The 21430-nt window shown below is 54.7% G+C and overlaps 1 protein-coding gene across 10 annotated transcripts in view; it reads right to left on the reverse strand.

The window, feature by feature from the left end:
- Positions 1–5171: 5171 nt before the first annotated feature.
- Positions 5172–21430, reverse strand: part of EPS15L1 (epidermal growth factor receptor pathway substrate 15 like 1) — a 98079-nt gene continuing 81820 nt past the window's right edge. For 5 of the 10 annotated variants that reach the window (XM_047828643.1, XM_047828649.1, XM_047828638.1 and 2 more), the window contains 2 exons: positions 10682–10887; positions 5172–5745 (listed from right to left, as the gene is read on the reverse strand). In XM_047828643.1, coding sequence (XP_047684599.1) covers positions 5599–5745; positions 10682–10887 — 353 coding nt within the window. In that variant the 3' untranslated portion in view covers positions 5172–5598. The other 5 variants (XM_047828699.1, XM_047828679.1, XM_047828657.1 and 2 more) reach the window with 4 other exon arrangements.

The raw sequence follows: 21430 nt of genomic DNA on the forward strand, positions 1-21430 counted from the left end.
CCCTGGCCAGGCCTCTGAGTCGGCGCTAGCCTCTTGGTTTTGGACATAACCACCATTTTCCCCGTCTGTGGGCCGAAAATGGACTTGGTCCGCCCAAGGCACTCGGGACACGGGAGCCCCCTTCTCTCCACGGGCCTTCGTACCATCTCTGGGAAAGTTAGCAGGTCTGAGGGGCCTCCCGGCTCCCCGCCTACCCCACACCAATTTCCCTTGGAACGAGCCTCCCATACTCAGCGACAGAGTGGTAGCTTATCCAGTATAGATGAGAGTTAGCTCTCCGCACGTTCCTGGGTAGCAGACCTAGACGGCACGAGCCCCTGCTATCGAAGTGCAAGGCAATCACTATCGTGGCGACCATTGCTTTAATAAGAACCCTCTGGATCACTAATAACAAAAACCGCTACCACTGGCTGGGGGAGAGGGGAAACGGGGAGTTGTTGTTCCATGGCTATGAAGTTTCAGTTTTGCAAGATGAAAAACTTCTAGAGAGCTATTGCACAACAACGCGAAGAGAGTCCACACCACTGAATCGTACAGTAAAAATCGTTGAGATGGTGCATTTTGTTAGGTGGGTTTTTTTTTTCTCCTTACCACAGTTAGTAACAAAAATAGATGACAAAACAACTACTGCTACTGTTCTTTCTGTGCTTTCTACCTTGAGCGTCTAGAATGTGCTGAGAACACTGCCATAGATTCTCACAACAGCCCTGGGAGATGATGTTATTCTCTCCACTTTACAGAGGAGGAGAAATGGTCCCAAGGGATGGTGTGGGCTCCCCCGGGTCTATCGAGAGGGGAGCTGGGTTTACACCGAGTCTGTCCGACTCAAGGCTGTGTCCTTCCCAGCCCACCCATGGTCTCTTCACCCCTCAGGGTCTTCTCTGGCCTCCCTTAGGGGAAGAGAAGCCAGAAGACTCTTATCCTAGGATCTGGAACCGGAAAGGAATCGCAGATCCGGTCCACCATGCTGTTCTCTTAGAACCAGGATCCCCACTTCCTTTAAAAAGTGTGTTTACGGCTGAACAATGGCCACATCTCATCTTGGGTGTTTTTTTGGCTCTCAGAATGGAAACTCTGCCCTTTGTCTCGAGCACAAAGAAACAATATTCACTGCAGGCCATTATCTGAAAAGCCCTTATGTTCTGGTCCCCAGAAAGGGTTCTCTACCCCCAGATTGAAGGTCAGTGTAGGAAGACCATTGCAAGGTCACAGAATTGCTCATTTATTAAACTGAGGCTTCTCATAAAATATTTTTTTTAATTTATAAGGTACATATTATAGTATTGATATATATCCTTGTCACAATATTTTGATATCGACATGTTATAGACTCTATGTGTTATAATAGTATTATCATTATACATGAGAGTCTATTATAGGTCAGACTAATAATATATACAATACTACTACAATTATATATAATAGTATGTGTAGTAAGTATTTATTTGAGAGAGACAGAGTTAGAGCAGGGAAGAGAGGCAGAGGGAGAGAGAGAGGGAGAGAGAGAGAAACTTAGGCAGGCTCCACATTGAGTGTGGGGCTCGATCCCACAACCCTGGATCATGAGCTGAACTGAAATCAAGAGTTGGACGCTCAACCAACTAAGACATCCAGGTGCCCCATGTAGTAAATATATAATAGTGTATACACACACACACACACACACACACACACACACTAGTTATTTAAGCTAGCATTTCTCCCTTAGCTATCAAATGGTTTTCAAGAGTGGAAAAATATCTTTTTCAATTTTTTTTAAGGCATGGAAAAATATTTTTATTGAAATACATTTGACATATAACATTGCATAAATTTTTACAACACTGCGTAAATTTAAGGTGTACACGTTAATTTGATACACTTAGGTATTATAATACGATTTCCATTTAGCAAGAATTAGCACCTCTATTGCATTACATAATCATAATTCCTTTTTAGTGGCTGGAATAATTAAGCTCTAGTCTCTTCTTAGCATGTTTGGTGATCATAATACGATATTGTTACCTATAGGTGCACAAAACATTTTAAGTAAAGACGAGGCTACCAGGATGGTTTCCGTTTTCTTCTTTATTGTTACCTGAACTCTTAAAATATGTGTGCCTTTCTAGAGACTTGAATCATAATCTTAAGACTTTTAAAGCTAGAAAGGTCTTCGTCCGGTCCGGCCTCCTTGCCAAAGGAGGAAAGTGAGTCCCAGAGCAGTTAGGTAGCGTGTGCCCAAGGTCATGAAGCAGGAGCATACTGCTGCTGGAGAGCAAATCAAAGAGATATTTAAAAACCCACTAAACATAAACATGCAAGCCCATATCACGTAATTTCTCTGGAATAAGTCTGTGATAAGGATCACATTTCCCTTTATGTTTTTCCAACAACAGCTCATGATACAATTTGTACGGCTCCTGGTAACTTTTACTGGGGAAAATTTGGGGAAAAAAAAAAAAACAACAAAAGTACCATGTTTCAAAAGGAACCAGATCTGATAAGGCGGCAGAAATATTTACTCCATTATTTCAAGAGGCAGGTTCTTTGTTTCTCAGACGCTTCCTGTTTTAAAAATAGCTTTCCACAACTGTTCCAGGACTAGGATGTCCTTTTAAATGAAACGGGCTTTGAAGATGCAATTTCATTTCAGTGGCAGATAATCGGCCAGCCTTTTGCAGGAGGCGGCTCGGACCGGGTATCCTGGACCCTTGGGTGCCGGTCCCGCGGCAGCCGGGGCTGGGTGGCTGGACGGTGAGGAGGTGGGGAAGCAGCCAGCACAGGTGGGAGCCTGAACAGAGCGGGGCACCTGCTAAGGGGACAAAGGCTTCCAGCCATCGGGCGGCACATCAGTGATGTTGCGAAATCAAAGGTGCTGCCGTTCACATGCAGGATGTGATTGGATGGAGGGAGGGTATGACCCTTAGCTTTAGGCGTGATCGTGGCCTGGTGGCTGCGTGAGAAGGCGCCCACCTTTCTGAGCGACGCGTACTTGGATGGGGAAGGACGAAATGATGCCGTGACCGAACTGCCTTAAAGCCTGGCTGCAAAGGGATCGGACACCGGGCGACGCGTATGCGGGGGTTTACTGTGCTCTTCTCGCCGCTACTATGTTTGGAGATTCTCATAATAAATGCTTTCGAACTGGATACTCTGTGTTTTAGGAAAGGGTGTGCGTGTTCCCTGCCGAGGAAGAGGCAGAGCGAGCCCGCGGGAGCGGGGAGGGATCGGTGGATTGGAGGCTGATTTTGGGTGTCTGTGTAGGAGCATCCCTGAGTGTGGGGGGGAGGCTGGGGAGAAAAGAAATGGGACTTAAAACTGGCTCATAACCGTTTTTTGGGGGGCGGGGTGTCTTGGAACCTTTAACAACCAAATGAAAACATCATGGACACCCTCCACATAAACAAGAAAAATACACAAATGCAACCTCAGGGGTTCGAGGATTCCCTAAAGCCCATGGCACCTCCCTGGGTAAGAGCTCCTAATTCAGTGCACGGTCCTCCATTTCTAAGACGTAAAGAGACTCTTTCTGTGCCTTTTCTAGGTGCAGTGGATACGTAAAAAAGCAACGGGGCAAGAAGAAACAAACCTTTTCCAAGACCGGCAAAATGCTGAGCCACCGGCGCTTTGGGGCTTTGAGGCTCCGGGCAAATGACTACAAGACGTGGAGCCTCGGTTTTCCCACCAGGAAAATGCTCGGTCGCCTTGCCTCGCCTGCCAGGTGGCTCTGAGGCTGAAACAAAATGATGGAAGCTGAATCGTTGCAAACACAGAGAGGGTTTCACCTCATGCCCACGTGCAGAGCTGTGACCACCTTGGGGAGCAGTGACACGGTGACTGCCACCTGAGGGGAGGAAGCCTGAGGAATCGCCTCCAGCCACATTCTGGAAGCTGCTGGCTCTTCCAGAGAGGATGGGGGGCATGCCCCTCAGAGGTCAGGAAGCCCACAGGCTTCGTGCGAGGCCCCAGACCCACATCACTGCCAAGGACAGAGAAGCCAGGCGGTCTCCTGGGCACCAGGGAATCCCACACCCTCCAGGACCCCGGGGGCCCCTCGTCCGTAACCTGGAAAAGGGAGATTTAATTTCCCAATATTGGTTCATTAGTTCTAACAAATGTACCATTATGAGTACAAGAGGTTAAAAACAGGGGAATTTGTTAGGGGTTTATGGGAACCCCTTTGCATTATCTTTGTGATTTTTCTGCAAATCTGAAACTGGGTCTACGAAGTAAAGTTTACTAAAGCGTAAGAACAAGCAAATAAATATGTCTGTTAGAATGATTCCCTGGAGGTGATAAAGCATGTGCATTGGGGGGCAGGGGGGCTGAGAAGCAGCAGGCAGGGGGGCGGGGGTGAGCGGCCCTGCCTTGGCTGGGGAAGGGGAGCAGGCAGAGACCTTGGCCCAGAGATACACAACAAACACCGAAAAGGAACTTTTCCAAAGAAGGGTCTTAGAATCTGACCCTACCAGAAGGGGCTGGGGCTGGGTCCCCTGAGATTTCCCGGAATGGTTGATCCTGACATTCCCATCTCGTCCCCTCCCGAACCTGCGTGGTTTGGGGGTCAGAGGTTCTCTGCTGCATTTTCTCTGGATAAAGGCTCTTCCCAGGCTATGCTCAGGCCGCTCAGATTCGAAAGTTATTATCATCTTTATCTGAAAGAAGTTGGTGGGGGGTGGGGAGGGGGGGAGGAGGGAAGGGGGGGTGGGTCTCGTCTCCCTGGGGACAGCGAGAAGCAAAGCAGGGGGCAGATCTGCAATATCTTCAGCAACTCCTGAGGTCGTCCTGTCAACAGTTACATCCAAGCTTCCGGAACGTTCTAGGGGAACACAGCTGCATCCTAGGGGGAAACTGTCCCGTTTCCCGATTCTGACTACGGGTTTCGGACTGCCCAGCGGCCTCGCCCCTGATGGAGACCAGGCCTCAGCGAACGGCACAGGGCTCTTTTTTTCAAATTGCGGGGCCTTGACAAAGGGCCGCCCCCTCTAGTGACAATGACCCTGGGGAGCCAGGGCAACCCTGAAAACGTCCCAAATTGGCTTTGTGGCCCTAGAAGCCACTCAAGCGCTTAGGATTCACACAGGAACCTTCCATCTGGTTTTCCGCCCACCACGGGGCTGGTTTCCCTCTGGGATACCACGTGTGAACGTTAAAGCCAGGAAGATAACATTTCAATGAAAGGGAAAGAAAGATTGTGTTTTGTATTAAAATACTTTATATTAACCATTCGAACTGAATTTTATACAACGGATGCGGACACCGCCCAGATGTCTGTCTCAGAAGGGGGGGTCGGGGAGGCGTTGGGTGGGGGCGCCCCGGCGCCGGCGCGAGCAGGAGACGAAAGGCCGGGAGTCACGGTCCTGTGCTCCGGGCGGAGGGAGAACCGGGTGCCGCCGCTCAACAGGGACGTCACGGCGCAGGTGAGCCCCCCCCCCCCCCCCCCCCCCGAGCCCGAGGCCCTCTGACCCGCGAGTCCTTGGCGGAACAGTGGCGGCCACGCGTCACCACGTGAAACGGGGGCCACCGTGCGTGCGTGCGTACAGACAGACTCGAGCTTTCTCCTTTTGCACCAGCGCCCCCGCGGCCGTCCCGCCCGCGCCGGTGGCCGGGGCCGGGCGCCTAGGCGGCGGGCATGTCAGCCTTGCTGAGCGCGATGGCCAGCTCCAGGTCCTCCTGCTCCTGCCGCCGCAGCCGCGCCAGCCTCTCCTGCTCCGCCTTCTCGCTCTCCCGCTTGGCCCACGCGAGTTGCTGCTCCTCATTGCCAAACTGCAAAGGAAAATGGAGGTGGGGTTACTCGGCCCGGAAGCTGCGAGCCGCCACTTGGGGGCGGGGGGGCGAGGAGGGCGCCTGCCGCGCGCGCTGTCGGGGTGCAGGAGAATGCAATGCTGGGGTGCGCAGGGGGAGGGGGGGCGGGGGCCGCGTGGCGTGCACGTGAAAACCGGCAGAAGCCAAAGAAGTCCGTGTCTCGGTCGGGAGCGGGGAGGGGACACGCACGCCCCCCGGTCCTGACCCAGGGTCACATGCACTGAGAAACAGTCTGACCTGAACTGCCACCTGGGACCTCAGAGAAACTAGTCGCCCTGCCTGCAGGAAACCAAGGCAGGCAACGCGAGGCGTCAGTTTGGGGACACAGAGAGATTTCCTGCAACTCCCCGGGGTCGGAGTCTATGAGGCTTCAACGGGGGTGTGAAGGAGGAGCCTCCGCGTGGCCTCCTCTTGGGGCGTCTCTGAAAACGGCGGTGGAGCAGAGGTCTGAACCGAGGAGCTCAAACAGCGAACCTACAAGGCCCGGGCCTCTATGAGGGGCCGATGACACCAGTGGGTGGAAGGCACCGAGACTGGAGAGTTCTGGCACGTGCTCGGGACTCTGGGCTTCACATGTGCACAGACAACTGTCTTGAAACGTGGCATCTCTACCCCGGCCACGGTCCGGGGAGCTCTGGGCCTGCTAAGCGCCACTTTGTACTTGAACATTTACAGCAGCCAATCGGTCCAGGAGTTCTTGAGGTCCTTTTCCAAAAGTTTCAATTCAAAAAAAAATTTTTTTCGGCAGCAGAGGAAACCGTTCTGATACCAAGATGGGTGGTTTCAAACCAGTCAAGGCACCTTAGCTTTCTGGCAAGAAAAGCAAAGCTAGATCTCACACGCTCTTCCCGTGGCGTGGGTCGCTGGCTCCCCCCAAGACCCCCCGTCACATGCCCCAACGCAGACTCGGGGACCTTCCCAGGTCTCTTCTCTGCACCCGCTCTGCCGGCTCTTCACTAAGCGCTGGATGACACCAAAGAAACAGGCAGGCCGGCCCTTGGAAAGGTGGCCCTCGGGAACAGGCATACAGACAATCCCAATCTGACACAGGCTTCGAGGAGGCCCATACAGACCCCAGGGGGAGCACTGGGGAAGGAAGCACAAAAGAAATTCGAGGCTACCTTTTCACACAGGTACTGAGCCTGAGTGGCAACTGGGGGGTGAGCTCTTCTGACAGGTGGGGACACGGAGGCCTGGGGACAGCAGGGAGCTCTGGCCCGCAGCACACTGGACTTTCTCTCTGGGTCTGGGTGGAGGCAGGGCAGGGGCGGTCAGCCACAGCTGAGGAGTTGGGGCTACAGGGCACCTTCGTGAGTGTGGCTTTTGCCGGGGTGGGGGGTTACCAGCCAACCCTGGTGTTGCCAGAACAGAGCATGGGGTGGGAGGGGCTAGACTTCCAAGGGCTTGTGCACCAGAGTGGGGGAGGGGCGGTGGAGGAAGCCTGGTCTGGACCACATGTGGCCTGGAGAAGGAGGTGGGACAGGAGAGGCAGCCTCCCTCCGTCTGGCCTTGGGAGTCAGGTGGGGACAAGTGTGGGGTCAGCATGAAAAAGAGCCGTCCCCAAGAAGAAAAGCTAAGTATGACTTTCTCAAAGAAGCTACCCAGAAAAGCGTTCAGGGGGGTGATGAGTCTCCAGGTAGGACTCCCTGAAATCTGGTCCCCACCCCTGTTTCCACTGCCCATCACAGAAAGCCCCCACCCCCGCACTCTGGGGAATTTTCCCATACCTCATCAGGAGAAAAACAAGGAAAAAACAACAAATGCTGGCAGAAATGGCAGCATGGTTGACAGGGACCTTGTCCTCTGTCAGCTCAGAGGAGGGGGTGGGTGGGGGCTGACAGGCAACGGCCAAGGTGATCCAGCCACAGCCTGGAAGCAAGGCCAGGAGGGGTCAAGTATCAGCTGAGGCCACACGGCCACACCATGATTCCCGCCCAGCCCCAGAGTCTTAGGATGTCACCACAAAGCCTCCTGCTCAAGGGGTCTCCATTTTCAAATTAGATGTGCTGACAGGAACATTCCAGATGCCTTCAGAGCGGACTGGGTTGGGGCCAGCTTCAGGACCCTCTATGGAGACTCGAACCAAGCATATGGTTTGTGCGCACTTGAGAAGCAGGCTGGACCATCGTTTCTGAGAGAACACCGGAGGAAGAGGGTTCCTTGTGGCTCCCTCTGGGCCTCATGTCAGCAGAAAATTCTCTCCGGGTCCCAGCGGACCCCGGTCCTCTGACCTGCCCGCGTCGTGAAGGCCAGAACCTGGAGCACCTGTGGATGCGGCCGCCACTCCATCAACGGCAGCTGACTCCCGCTTCACCCCTGCGCCGTCCTGGAGCGGAGACAGTGGGGCACAGGTTGCTGCCCTCCCTCAACATCTCGAGGCGGACACTTAGCAGTTTTACTTCAGCAGCCTCTTGGCAGAAATCCGGGGTCCAGACGGCTCCGCACACAAGGCACCCGGGACCGTTCCTCCCCGGGGCCCGAGGCGTGTGACAGAGCCTGTACTGTGCCATGCGCGGGACGCCTGCAGCCACCTCCCGCTGGCTCACTGCTGCCACCGTGAGAATCGCATCCAACTCGGTTGAGGGTGCACGGCGCACCCATCTGATAGCTGCTCTGCACTTCTGGAAAAAAGAGCCATTTTGCTAACCTATAAATGCTACTTCCTAATAAACACATTTGCCTGAGACAGAAAGTCTTGTTTTGAAAGAAATCTTGGAGACGTTTCCCGTGAACAGCTCCAAGGACAAGTAACCCATTGATGGAAACTCGGGGCTCATAAATTAGAGGCTTCCAGAGTGGCAGAGCCAGGGCGCCAACGGGGGACGGCACGCGCAGTGACATCGGCGTAACTGAGCTCCAGTGCGGACCCAGAGGCTTCTGCGCGGGGAACAGGGAGTGTCGGTGCCACTCTTAGAACATCCGAGCTGAAAGAGTCACGGTGCCAGTGACTGGGCAGGAAGAGACCTGTCAGCGTTTACTTGGGGAAGCTGAAATACACAAACCAGAGGAACCGACTCTGGCCCTGTTTTGAGTTGGCCCAGATCTTCAAGGTCCAGGGAACCAGAAACCAGTGGCCAATGGGCTGCATCCCTGGATGTCATGAAAACGCAAAGACATCCTGAGTGCCCCAAGGTGGGACAGGTTGACCATCTTGGGACTATAGTAGGACCGAAGGGGACAAACCAAACCAGTCAGGTGTCCTGCCTGCCTCTCCCCACACTCCATCCCAGCAGAGTGGCCAAATCCCACTGTCGGGTCATTTCCTCTGGAAAAACTGGGGCATCCGAAGCGGGAAAGGCGATTTCAAACAAAGAACAGCAGGGCTGCAAACTGGGTGGAACCTGATCCCCCACCTGGAAACGAGAATGACCAAATACCAGGGATGTTTCTGGAATGACCAAAAATGTTGGGCCAAATGACAGCTTGAAACCTCAGATTTTTTTTTTTTTTTAAATATTTTCCCCAAACCAGCCATCAGGTGGGGGGTGGGGGTCACAGAAACAGAACCATGCATTTCAGAAAGAGAACAGTCGTTTCTCCCAATTGCCAATCACGTCTACTTACCCCTCTTCCCTACCCAAAACAGAGTACCCGAATCATACGTGAACAGCTCTATTTTTCTCATCAGCGTTTAACATTTTTTTTTTCCCCACCAAAATACAAATGTGGTACTATTCAAGAAACTGTAGATAAAGCGGGTTTTGTTTTGGGCTTTTATTAATAATGTTGCCATTTGTATACATCCACAGTGTGCACTGGCTGTCAACAAAATTCAGCTAAGGGCAGTCGTAAAATATTTATAGGTCGCCAAGAGCCGAGAACGCGTCGGCATCTCGGGCGATTTCGGTAACGCCACAGGACGGCTAGCTGTGCACGAGGTGGATCTGAAGCGAATCAGGCACTCACTGCGCACCGACAGGGCAGAGCCTGTGTTAGGACAGAGTCTGGGAGCAGGAGTGTCTATTAGGTCATGCGTCTCCACCCCTAGCCAGGAAACAAAAGTACTTTGCAAATTCGAATGAAGAAAACCTTTTCAAAAACAAACAGTGCGCGACAGACAGACCGTGAAAGCAGTTCTGGGAAGACAACATCTGAAGCTCTCGGAGAACAAGATTCTCGGTACCCAGGAAGGTACTGAAAACAGCCTGGAGGGACAGCGTTTTACAACCTGGAATCTTTTCTTGCGCTCCGCTCCGAGAAACAAAGCCAGGCTTTCAGAAATCCCAGGATTAGCTTCTGAAAAGGCACTTAGCTTTGCTAACTGGCTCCGGGAGGGTTTTGGTTTTGGTTTAGTTTTGGCAAAGGGAAAGGGCGTCAGGGCAGTTGTTCTGGGCTGGACGTCTCTGTGCATTGTAGCTGGTAACTGAATTAAGCGCTGAAAAATCGAATGGCTCTTCCTTTGCGGGTCCTGCCTGGGTCCATCCGTCCTCACTAGCCGCTCCAAATGCACTGGGGCGGGCCCATCACAACTCTGGCAACGGAGACCCTTCTGGGGGCAGCGACACCCTAACGAAACTTCTGCCGTCTTGTTTTCAGACTTCGGAAGCGTGCGACACCTCAGCTGCCAAGAGTCCCTGAACACAACAGCCTCTGGGCGACAGAAATAACACAGAGTCTAACCAGGAAGGACAGAAACAGGCCTGGGTGGCCACCCCGCTGGAAGAAAGCATGCCCTTATCACAGAGTATCCAAACCGTAGCTCTTTTTTTTGTTTTATTGAGAAACTGTTTTTCTTACAGAAAGCAGTAGTACAGAATAAATAACACAAGTGAGAGCACTGAGGTACCGGGGGACATAAGCCAAGTTTGCCTTTGGAAAGAGACAAAAAAAACAACCCCAAAGAAGCTGCAAGCAGAGGGTTGGGGGTGGGGGGTGGCGCAGAGGAAGCTCAACTTACAGAGGTGAAGTCTGCAAAGCCCAAGGAAGAGGCTTTAGAAGGTTTAGCTGAAGAGGAGGGAGCAAATGGATCTTTTCCACTAAACGGGTCCCCAAACCCCTTTTTATTTTGGAACGGGTCACTGCTGTCAGCCCCGAGTGGCTGGAATGGATCGGGGGGCTCGGGAAAGTCTGCAGAACCAAGCTGGCTTACAGGTGTACTTTTACCTGGAAAGTTTAGGAGAAAAAAGGAAAAAAAAAAAAAGGGGGGAGAAAAAAAAAGAAATACAAGTTACTGACCACGGACAGAACAGAGTCCTGACCGAGGAGGCCGGCACGCGCTCACGGAGACACCCTCTCCCTCTTTGGAAAGGGCTGGAATGCCGTTCAGTGGTGGGACAGATCCCGGGGAATCCTGGGTGGATTTCGCTTTATGCTCACCTTATCCCAGAGGCTTAACGGGTTTGCGGGCAAATACAAGAAAACCACTTCAGACAACCCCCTCCCTTCCCCGCCCCACACAGCTAAAATTTACTGTCTTTAACAAGCGTACTCGCAGGCATGTTTCAAAGTGACTCATTTTAGTGTGGCAACACATTTACTTATCACACGGAAAGTCATGGCTGAGCAGAAAAATACACTGTAAAACTTCTAACAAAAAAAAGGGGGGTATTTGCAATTAAAAGGGGGAATTGGTTTCACAACATGGTACAGAGTTAGCATTACTTGTGAGGCTCACCAAACCCCCTCTGCTATCCTGAGATTTAGATTTGTTTTCAGCTCCCACTTCTGCCCTTTGGTGCTGGTGGCTCCAACGGGCAGGATTTGGGCCTTTCTGGGTTCTTGCTGAGAGGATGGCTCTAGGATGCCTGGGTCCTGGCAAGGCAGATCGCTACGGGATGAGTGTGGGATATACATGCTTAGAGTTAGAGACAACTGAGGCCCTGAGATCACTCTAGGGGCTGTGGCTTGAGGGCAGGCAGCTTCTCCTAACAAGTCCTGCCAGCGTGCTAGAATATTCCACTAGGAACCAGGGGCCTCCCCAGGCCTGCCTAGCAACACTTGATGAGCCTCCAGGATCTGCCCATTTTGTAGGCCGGGTCCCTGCCTGACGCCACTCCTTTGCCCGATGGCAGGCCAGGGCGGTCGGGGCACCGAGAGTGAGGTGTTTAATTCAGTCCAAGCAGGTCTGCGTCCAAGCCCCAGGCTAGAGACTAGAGGGCACTTAACATAATTCCAATTTGTCAATCCAGCTGTTTACGTTTACTCTTGCAATTTCAAAACTAATGTGCATGAAGAACCTAAAAGCCAAGGGCCACATTGCACATATGACCTGGGACATCTAGCTGCACATCCAGAAGATGCCTCCAGCCCTGAGTGGCATCTCAGGTGCCCCCATGCAGCACCTGAGCCTGGGACACCTGCCTTCCTCACCCAGCCAGCCTCTGCCACATCACCTGCCAGCTAGGGAGACCGCCCACCCGTCCATCATCAGGCCCAGCTCTCAAAACCATCCTCTCCATGCTGCTGCTCGGGCTACATTTCTAAAGGCCCTGAGGCGTCCCTAAGAGCTCTGGGGCCACGGCCTGCCTCTGCTTCTTTTAGTGTCAAGACCTCACCAAGGACAAGTACCTCAGCCCCAGCTGGCCGGTTTCCTACGTGTGAAGCGGGAATAAAGAGGCAGGGGTCAGATGAGATGGCTGAGGCGTGGTGCCCCTAGGAGCAGTGGGGTCTGGCCCCCCACCCCCGAGGCCACCTTGGCATCCTGCACCGCAGTGGGTTCTGCCCTTCTCGGTCACACCGCCTGCCCCAGGCAGTACCAGTAGGACTCAGGTGGACCAAGAAGCGGGGAGGGGGCAGGCCGGCGCATCAGCCCACCTCTCCCAGTGGCCTCAAATCGATTCATAGGCAGACGCAGGGCCCGATGGTGGGCGGGCCCTATGAGCTAGAAGAAGGAGCCCCCCCAGAGAGCCTTTGCCAAAGCCCCAGGTGTGCCACGCTGGCACGGGTTACAGGACCGGATGGGTCACTCCCCAGAAGGGTAGTGCAGAGTCCGTGCAGCAGGAATTAGGACCTCCCTCTCCCATAGCAAGTGACTTGCCAGAGAGAAGGCCTGGGGGAGCCCCCCCCACATTCTATACTGGCTGCGACTCTACCGCTGGGAGCTCCTCCCCCATCCACGACAGAGCCCAGATCTTCAAGCTGTCCCTCCGGCACCAAGTGCTGCTGCAGGTGCCATCCCCCCTGACATCAGCTCTCCCACCTCCTCCTCCTCCTCCTGGACCTCCGCGCCACAGGGCTGCAGGGAGCAGGGTGTTCTGGGTGCTCGCCACAGCTCCCTGGCTTGTCCCGCTGGCCTCGAAGAACCACCCCCCCAACACGGCCGCCGTGCACGGCCGGCCTACTCCCTGCTCTGAGGGATGAGCCAATGGGTGAGTCAAGGCCTCCCTGGTCCCCAGACTAGGGGGAGAGGAGACAGCTGTCAGGTGGGGCCGGCCCAGCCGCTTGCAAACTCCAGGCTGTCCACCTGAGAACAGTGGGGGGGCAGACATACTCCAGGGGCACCCCAAGCTGGAGGAAGGGTGGGCATGCCCACACCACCCAGAGATGCCCTATTTCTCTTTGCAGCTACCGCCCCGAGCAAGCAGCTCTCCTCTCTCCTGGGTCCCTGGGAACTGCTCACCTCACTGGTCGCTCCCCCTCCCAGCTTCCTGCCCCATAGGCCATCCTCATCCAGCAAAACGGCTTTTTAACGGCTTTTTAACGGCTTTTTAACATCGAGCCGATCCCCACGCTGCTGAGATCTCCCAAAGGCTCGCTCGATCTCCCAAAGGCTTGCTCGCTGCTGCTCCAGGAATGCGCACCAGCCCCGCCCAGCTGAGTCCTTTGTGCCTGCTGTCCCCAGGCCTGGGAAACCCTTCCTCTTGCAGAGCCAGAGGCTGACCCTCCCCACTTCTGGCCGAGATGCCTCCCCGTCTACCGTTCTGCGGCCCCTGTTACCTTCTGTCATTACGTCACGTGTGTATTTTTGCTCTCTCTCAACACAACATAAGCTCCCTGGGGCTAGGGCCCCGCCGTCTGCTGCTGTGTCCTGATGCTATTGTAGGGCCTGATGCTTTACACCCTCGCTGAACAGAGCTTTCTTCCTTACAGGTCCTGCTGTACCCCCAGCCCCACCCCAGGCCTATGCTCTCCCATCGCGCGATGACTCCCGAAGGCCCTGCAACCCATGCCAAAGTCTCCCCAACCACATTGCCTGCCACCCCTCCAGGGCTCGAGTGGCACCTCCTTTCCTGGGAACCCCCCCAACGCGGGGTTTTTTTCTGGCTGGTCCCTCTGCCCAGGATGCACTCCCGACTCAGTTGCTACTGTCCTCTCGGGGGAACTCCTGTGCCCTGTGCTCAACTCTTCCAGCCCAGCCCCGGGGCAGGCCAGACCTACCCCTGGGGGACGGGGGGTAGCACAGCAGCCACCCCTCAACCCTGTCCTCAGCCTTAGTCTCCTACTCCATGAAAAGGGGTTGTTACGGGCCGAACTGCATCCCCCACAAGTTCGTTATATTGTGCCCACCCCCAGCACCTAAGAACGTGACTGTATTTGGAGACGGGGTCTTGGAAGAGGTGATTACACTAAAATGAGGTCCTGTGGGGGGGGGCCCTTGTCCCATACGGGTGACTTTATAAGAAAAGGGGATTAGGACGCACACGTCCACAGAGAGAAGATGATGTGACGTGAAGACACGAGGAGAGGATCACCAGCTACCATCCAAGGAGAGAGGCCTCAGAAGGAACCAGCCAAGCCTTTCGGCACCTTGACCTTGGACCCCAGGGCCAAGGGACGGTGGTACATTTCCGTTAGGCTGCCCAGCCTGTGGTCCTGCTACGGCAGCCTGAACACACTCACGTGGGGGTCGTGAGGGGCCCACCCCGCGTGGCTGCCAGAGCAGTGACCAAGAGGAGGGATCCACCCACGACAGGGCTGCCTGCTTCTGTAAACCAAGCTTTTCAGGTATGCCAGTGCCAACACGCTGTGCCGACTCGATCCCGTGTCCTCTGTGGCTGCTAGGATAACGTGAGGCCTGCGGGGGATGAACGCTGACTCTCTGGCCTTTCACGGGAAAAGCACGCCCGCCCCTGATGTGGAGCGGGCACGGAGCTCGGACAGCAAGCAGGCGGTAAGCACTCACTTCTTCCTGCCATGCAATCAGGCCCTTCTGGGAGACTGGAGCCCCCCGGGGCCCCCACAAGAAAACCGAGGACCCTTGGCTGCAGCTCTCTGCTCTGATGCAGCCACTCAGAAGCCCTGTGTGCAGCACGGTGGCACCTGCAGCCTCCGGACAAGGACACCTTCGCCTTGGACCCTTCACAGGCACCCGCCCATCCCCCCTCCTCAAGCCCTCCTTTCCCAGCGTGGAGCACAAGCCAGGGGCCGCCCCCGAGAGAAGACGCACAGCCCCAGAAGATCCCCCTGTGGAGTGTACCAGGAGGCAGACTCCACCTCGCCTTCCAAAGCCCGTGCAGCAGCAGCAGCCGAGGCCTGAGCGTGGGGAGACACACGTGCTCCTGAGTGAAGCCCGCTCCGGGGGCTCCTGGACACCAGGAAGACTGGCCCTCATCTACACACTGACCCAGTATATGCAAGGACCCCTAAGGCCACAGGCAGGGGTGCCCTGGGGGACAGCATCCTGAGGGTTGGGGACACAGGCTCAGGTTGCATGAGGACGGGATGCTAACCCAGTATGGATGGTCCTCGTGGCATGGCCACTCCCAGCCTCTTTCTCATTGCCACTTCCGCTGTCCTAACCACCTGTACCGTCCGTCCTGCCCAGCCAGTCTCTCTCGCCTCGCCCTTCCCCGGCAGACCCCTCCCTCAGGGCTCACTCCTCCCCTGTGGAGTCTCCAACTGCCTTGTCCCCCTCCCGTGGCACCGATCCTTCCTGGTGTAGCCCCCAGCACACGAGGGTCAGCTCCTCCCAGGTGGGGCTCGGCAACTGCTGGTACAAGCAAATACCGCTCCCTGGCCCTGGTGGGGGTCCCCGTGGGCCCGGGGCTGCCGTACAAGAGCCACAGGACTGTCCTGAGGGACCTGAGGCCCTTTCGGGGAGCCCCGCTGGGGAGCTAGAAAAGAGTTCTGGCTTCCCTCCTCTGCAAGAGAGACCAATATTCACTGGTGCCCTCTTGGGCTGATTTTTTTCACGTCAAAAACTAAAATGACAATGGACCAAAGAAGAAGATTCTAGTACAGGAAAAAGTACAGAGTTGCTGGGGACAGGCTGGAAATGCCAGGGCGCGGCACAGCCAAGTGGCCAGCTGCTTGACTTCCTGGAGCATTTCTTGCAGGGTCTGGTCCCAAGGGCAGACAGCGGAGTGGGGATAGAGGGGTCAGCCGACCCCAGCCCGGCCCCAAGCGCGAGGAGCACAACGGTCCGAATGTTCAAAGGCAGCGCCTACTCTGTGCTCTTTCCTTCTTTTAAATTGGGAACATCTCCCCACCCTGGTTCGGGTTTGTTGTGGTTTTTAAATTGCTTTTGGGGTGGTGGTTCAGAATCCAGCCCACTAGGATTTCAAGCTGAGGTTTCTGACAAGCAGAGAGGTGATCGGGGAGATGAAAAGTGTCGTTCACATCAAAACTGCTGGGGCCTGGTCTTGCTCCGTTGCTGAAACCGTTGTTATTTAGAAATCATGACTGTGTTAATATGAAACCAGGGCACATCAACTGCTCTTGATTTCAGAGGGGAAAAAAAAAAAAAGAAACAAAACGGTTTTTTCTCGGTTGTCTGTTTTTGTGCTTGGGTGCAGAGGCTGAATTATTGGACCCGACACGTGCAAAATCGGTGGCGACTCTGGCTTGGCCTGACACCGTGCTGGCGACCAGAGGCTTTCTGCAAAGAAACGCACACCGTGACTGCCCTCGGTCCAAACTTCCTACTCTGCACCCCCATTTATTTTTAGCAGCTGCACTTTTCAAACATTCTGGGTGTAGTTCCTGCTTTTACATAACCACTTCTGCTAACGCCTTAATCGTTTTTCCGATTTTCTGAGGTGTAGTTTATCTCGAACGTGACAAAGTCATTCTAAGCTGCCTCCGTGCCCCTGAGCCAAGTCACTGCCCGTTTTCTGCCTTTTCCACGACTCCAGGTGCCACAAGGAAGGACAGATGCTGACTAGAACACGGTGCAGAGGCGGCAACGGCAATCATTTTTTAGAAAGGGCTGGAAAAGAAACTAACCAGGGTGACTCCCGACACATGCCATTTGGGAGGCGTGGGGTCACCACTCCTAGAGGGCTGCGCGGGGCGCCGCCTGACCCCTTGGCGGAGGGAAGGTGGTGAGCGAGGAGGCACCAAGCGACGACCCCCGGGGGCTGGGAGCTGCGGGCATGTCGCCCACGGTGACTCTCCAATCCTCAGAGGAGTCCTCATTAACAGAGGAGTGCAAGATTGAAGAAAAGGCAAAGTAGGGCTTATTTCAAACCGCAACAGTTTCAACAGCTACCCAAGCGGTGCACCGAAACCGCACACAGGACTGCCTTCGGCAAAAACAATACGAGCCCGATGGTTTACCACAGTGTGTGCTGTTAAAAAAAAAAAAAAAAAAACCAGTGGCCGGCTCCACCCTGGTAGAAATTTCTTTAATTCTCCTATTTAACTTTTCAAGGCCGTGTGTGCCCCCCCCCCTTGCCCCCCAAACCCTGGGCACCCGGGATCGGGGAAGCGGCCGGGCCCCGGGCAGGCGCCCCTGAGTCTCTGACATCAGGACTGCCCCCTTGTCACACCTTTCCCAACGCGCTTTTCAGGAAACCGCTGCCCGGGAAGGGTCCGCAAGAGCCCGGCCCGCCAATGGGAAAAATGACGGGTTTACAAACACAGAAAACCGGGAATGCTCAAAACTCTTGATGGGAGGTAGATTCCCTTATTTGAAAGTCTTTACTTAGGAGGAGAGGAAGAGGTTTTGGGTGATTGAGGGTCTCGATGAACCTGAAGGGTAAAAACATCAAAAATGCACCGAAGTGTGAGTGTATTTTTCATCCCAACTGGACATTTGCTGGGCTCTATTTGTAAGACTCGAGGCCACAGCTGGAAAATGCAACTACGTTTCTAGAGCTGAGAGATAAATACAAAAACAAGAAAACACAACAACAACAACAAAAAAAAAAAAAGAAAGAAAAGAAAAGAAAGAAAAAAACAAAGGTTTGTGGTCAGGACAGCTGCCCCACCTTAGCTATTACCCTACACAACACAGGACGTTCACACAACTGCCATTTATGCCAACACGGGACACGTCCACACAGCTGCCCCTCACCCTATACAACAGGGGACCCTTGGGCGACTGCCCCTCACCCTCCACGGCACGGGCACCCACCCAATTGCCACGCTTCTGACTGTCACACCACAAGGGAGGACTGTGGCTGGTGAGGGGGCACTCTTGGCTTCTCCCTTCCCGCCCCCCCCCCACCCTCAGCAAAACAGCTTAACCGGGGGCAGTGGGGAGAAAGAGAGAAAAAAAGCAGCCCGTGCAGAGCACAAGGCTTCAAATTCATAATCCCTCGGGAACCTTTGACTGAAAGAGACTGCTTTTCAACCAACACACTTCAGCGTTTCCCTCCGGCCCCCACCTATCTGGAGGGACATGGGGGAGACGAGGGAGGGAAGAAACCCACTTCTCCAACCGCGGCGCTCAGGACCAACTAACGGCTTGCAAGCGAGGAGCCCTGCAGATGCCAGCCGTGCTCGCTCTCACTGATGCACATGTGAGAGAAGGCAAACCCCGCAGATCAAAGCCGTGCCAAGTAGCACAGCCCCGGCAGATAAAATCTGAGGTCCCCACCATCACAGCGTTGAGATTTTCCACTAAAAATATTTACTGAATTTTAAGAAAAATCTGCCTAATGCATTGAGGGGAACAGGATGAGGTTTGGTACTGAATTGTTGAGAAAAGCTGAACAAATATTTACTATCATCCACCAGGCATCTCCACGACTGATATGTTTTTCAGCCTCTACGGTGTCTGGGGTGGTCAAAGGTCATGGAATTGAGCTGGGTGACGACCCCGTGGATGTGGGGTCAACCCGCCATCAGGAGAGAGAGGAGAAAAGGGGGAAGGAAAGTGGCCACACTCTTTGGGTCCTCAAGACACACGTATCACTGAGAGAGAGGATTTTCAAGAAGTTTCAACAAAAGGCTCCCGACGCTACCTTAGTTCTGTGCCAAAACAGGGAGAGGAGCTCGCGACTTACAAGTCAACTTACCAATCTGTCAAATTACAGATCGGTCTTTACAACAAAAACAACACAGACTGCAGGTCTCATAGTTCTGCTTTTGCAAAAATCACATTTGTCCTTTGAATTTTGCCTTCGACACACTCTGCTGGAACAGCCCCGTGCGCCGACCTGTGCCAACCTCTCCCAGGGGCTCAGGGCGCCCTGGCAGGGGATGGGGAGACGCTCGTGGCTACGCAGCAGCCAGACGGGGGGGAGCCCTGGGTCTGTGCCACAGGGCCGAGGTGGCCCAGCCTCTGTTCGTCCCTACAGAGGAGCTCCAAAGCTGCCAAATCGCTACCTCGGCACGGGCAGAAAGGCGTCGTGCCCACATTTAACAAAATCACAAGTGTCATGGGCGGGTCTGAAAGACGGTTAGAAAGCGTGTGTGCACTGGAGGTGCACAGCCCCCCAGGAGCTCCCTCCTACTGTGGGGCAGCTTGGAAGGAGCGAGTCCAGTCTTAGCAGAACAGGGGACCCCCCCCACTCTTGCTCTCTGTATGGTCAGACTCCCCCCTGCCCCACACGCACATACTGTTTTTCAGCTGACAAAGGCAGAGGCAAAGGAATGACTCGGTGCTTTGAATCGAGAAATGAGGGGATGTGGGACCGTGGAGAAGTAGGGGCCACACCGGGCACACCTTCCTAGGCTCCTTCACGTCACTCTAAGTGGAACCAAGGGGTTGGGGGAAGCCTGGCAGCAGGCACATGAAGCCCTCAAGATGGCTGGGAAGGGGGCGGGGGACCAGGGGCAGGGCAGTGGCTCCTATCCATTCACACCCACGGTCGGTGGCAGGATGGGCAGGGGGTCCAGGCTTCCTAAGCCCACACCCCACCCTGAGGCCCCACAGCCCCCCAGGAACTCGGATTCCTCTGCTCCGGGACCCCACGCCACTGAGCTACAGATGACAACTGTGTCACTCAACTCCCACTCAATCTTCCCTCCGGGGTGCAGGAGGGTGGGCGTGTGCTAAGATAGGCAAATGCTTCTATTTTCAAACTCAGCCGACTTTGCAGAGCAGAAATGCACCCCAGAGAACAGTCCATCTCCAGGCATTTCTCAAGGAAGAGGCTGAGAGGAAAAGGGCGTTTCTCTGTCTGCGGGGAGCAGGGTCTGCTGGCGAGCGCGTGCTGCCAGGGCGTCACCCCCAGCCCTGACACAGATGCTCGTCCCCCCCCCCCCCCCCCCCGCCTCCACCCCAGCTGGCGGGGACGGCGAGCGGGAAAGGAGGGCTCCACCAGGCTGGGCGCCCGCGGCTCCGCTGCGGCACCCCGACCCAGGCTGGCCGGCAAGTGCCAGAATTTTCCAGGCTTCTTGAGATGGCGGCGAACCGCTCTTGTCCCATTCTAGAACTTCGCTTGTACCCACCGAATTATCTCTTTGAAATCATCGTGGGAACGGAATTAAAGTAGTTAGGTTCAAGGTTGAGGTGCTAACCGCACGGCTCAACTGGAGAAGCCATTTTAAAAGTGGATCTTGAGCGACAAACAAGAGGTCCGGGACCCACACGGGCGAAGGACGGCCACCCCGGTTTCAGCCTCAGCCTGGCCTGTCAGAGCAGGTGGAGAGCCGAGCGTGCACACGGGCTGGTGCCGTGGAGGAACTCGGGGCTTCCTCCACGACCGAGTCCCGCGGGCGGCTCACCCGGGACGGGCAGGGTGACCGCCCAGTGAGCGGGCTGGCCTGTGGGTGGGCAGCAGCCAGAACCGGCCAAAGCAAGAAGCCGCAGTCACCCTGTGTGGCGTCCACACACAGCTGTGGGAGGGGACTCCCGTTCCAGGGGGGACAGGACTGCTTTTTTGTTTGTTTTGTTTTTTAATCATTTGACTCAAACAGGACTCAGATTAAATGCGATTTCATTTTCCCTGTGTCGGTTGGCGAATTGAGGGCAGGTGGGAGGGGACCAAAAAAGGCAACCTGGGCATGTGCATGGCTTTATTGTGGAGGTGAAAAGGTCATTAGCAGTAATAAAAGGCTAATTAAATTGCGGAGAGGTTAAAGGTGACTTGGGGGCGCCGCAGGGGCCGGGCAGGGTGCAGGGCTGCACTTGCAGGAAGTGGGGAGGGTGGGGCCGAGGGCAGGATCCCGCTATCTGTCGCTGGGGTGCGGAGGCCCAATCACTGACACCCACACAGCCATTTCCTGCCCTTGAAAAAAAATCTGTTTCTCCCTTTGCAAATCAACAACTTTTACCTAGAAACTCTTCAGCGGTGAGTTCTGACTGATCTCGGTCTCTGATCCGTTGCAGAAAATACACCATTGTTTACCTGGGGGAGGTGTGCGAGCACCAGCTTTAACTGACAGGTTTCAGAGGCTGCGAGCGGGGTCTGTTTTGCATCTGCCTGGAAGAAACCAATTCTCTCTACCAAGAACAGGCACCTGCTGCTTACTGAATACCTTGACAGACCTTTCTAGAAAAGAGCTCTGAGCACAGAGAACTCAGTGTGGACCCTAGAGCTCCAGGTGTCCCAGAGGGTGATTCTCAGTGGCCCGGAGGGCACGCTTTCTGGCTCGG

This window comes from Prionailurus viverrinus, chromosome A2 (assembly GCF_022837055.1).
Source record: "Prionailurus viverrinus isolate Anna chromosome A2, UM_Priviv_1.0, whole genome shotgun sequence".
NCBI classification, from domain to species: Eukaryota; Metazoa; Chordata; class Mammalia; order Carnivora; family Felidae; genus Prionailurus; species Prionailurus viverrinus.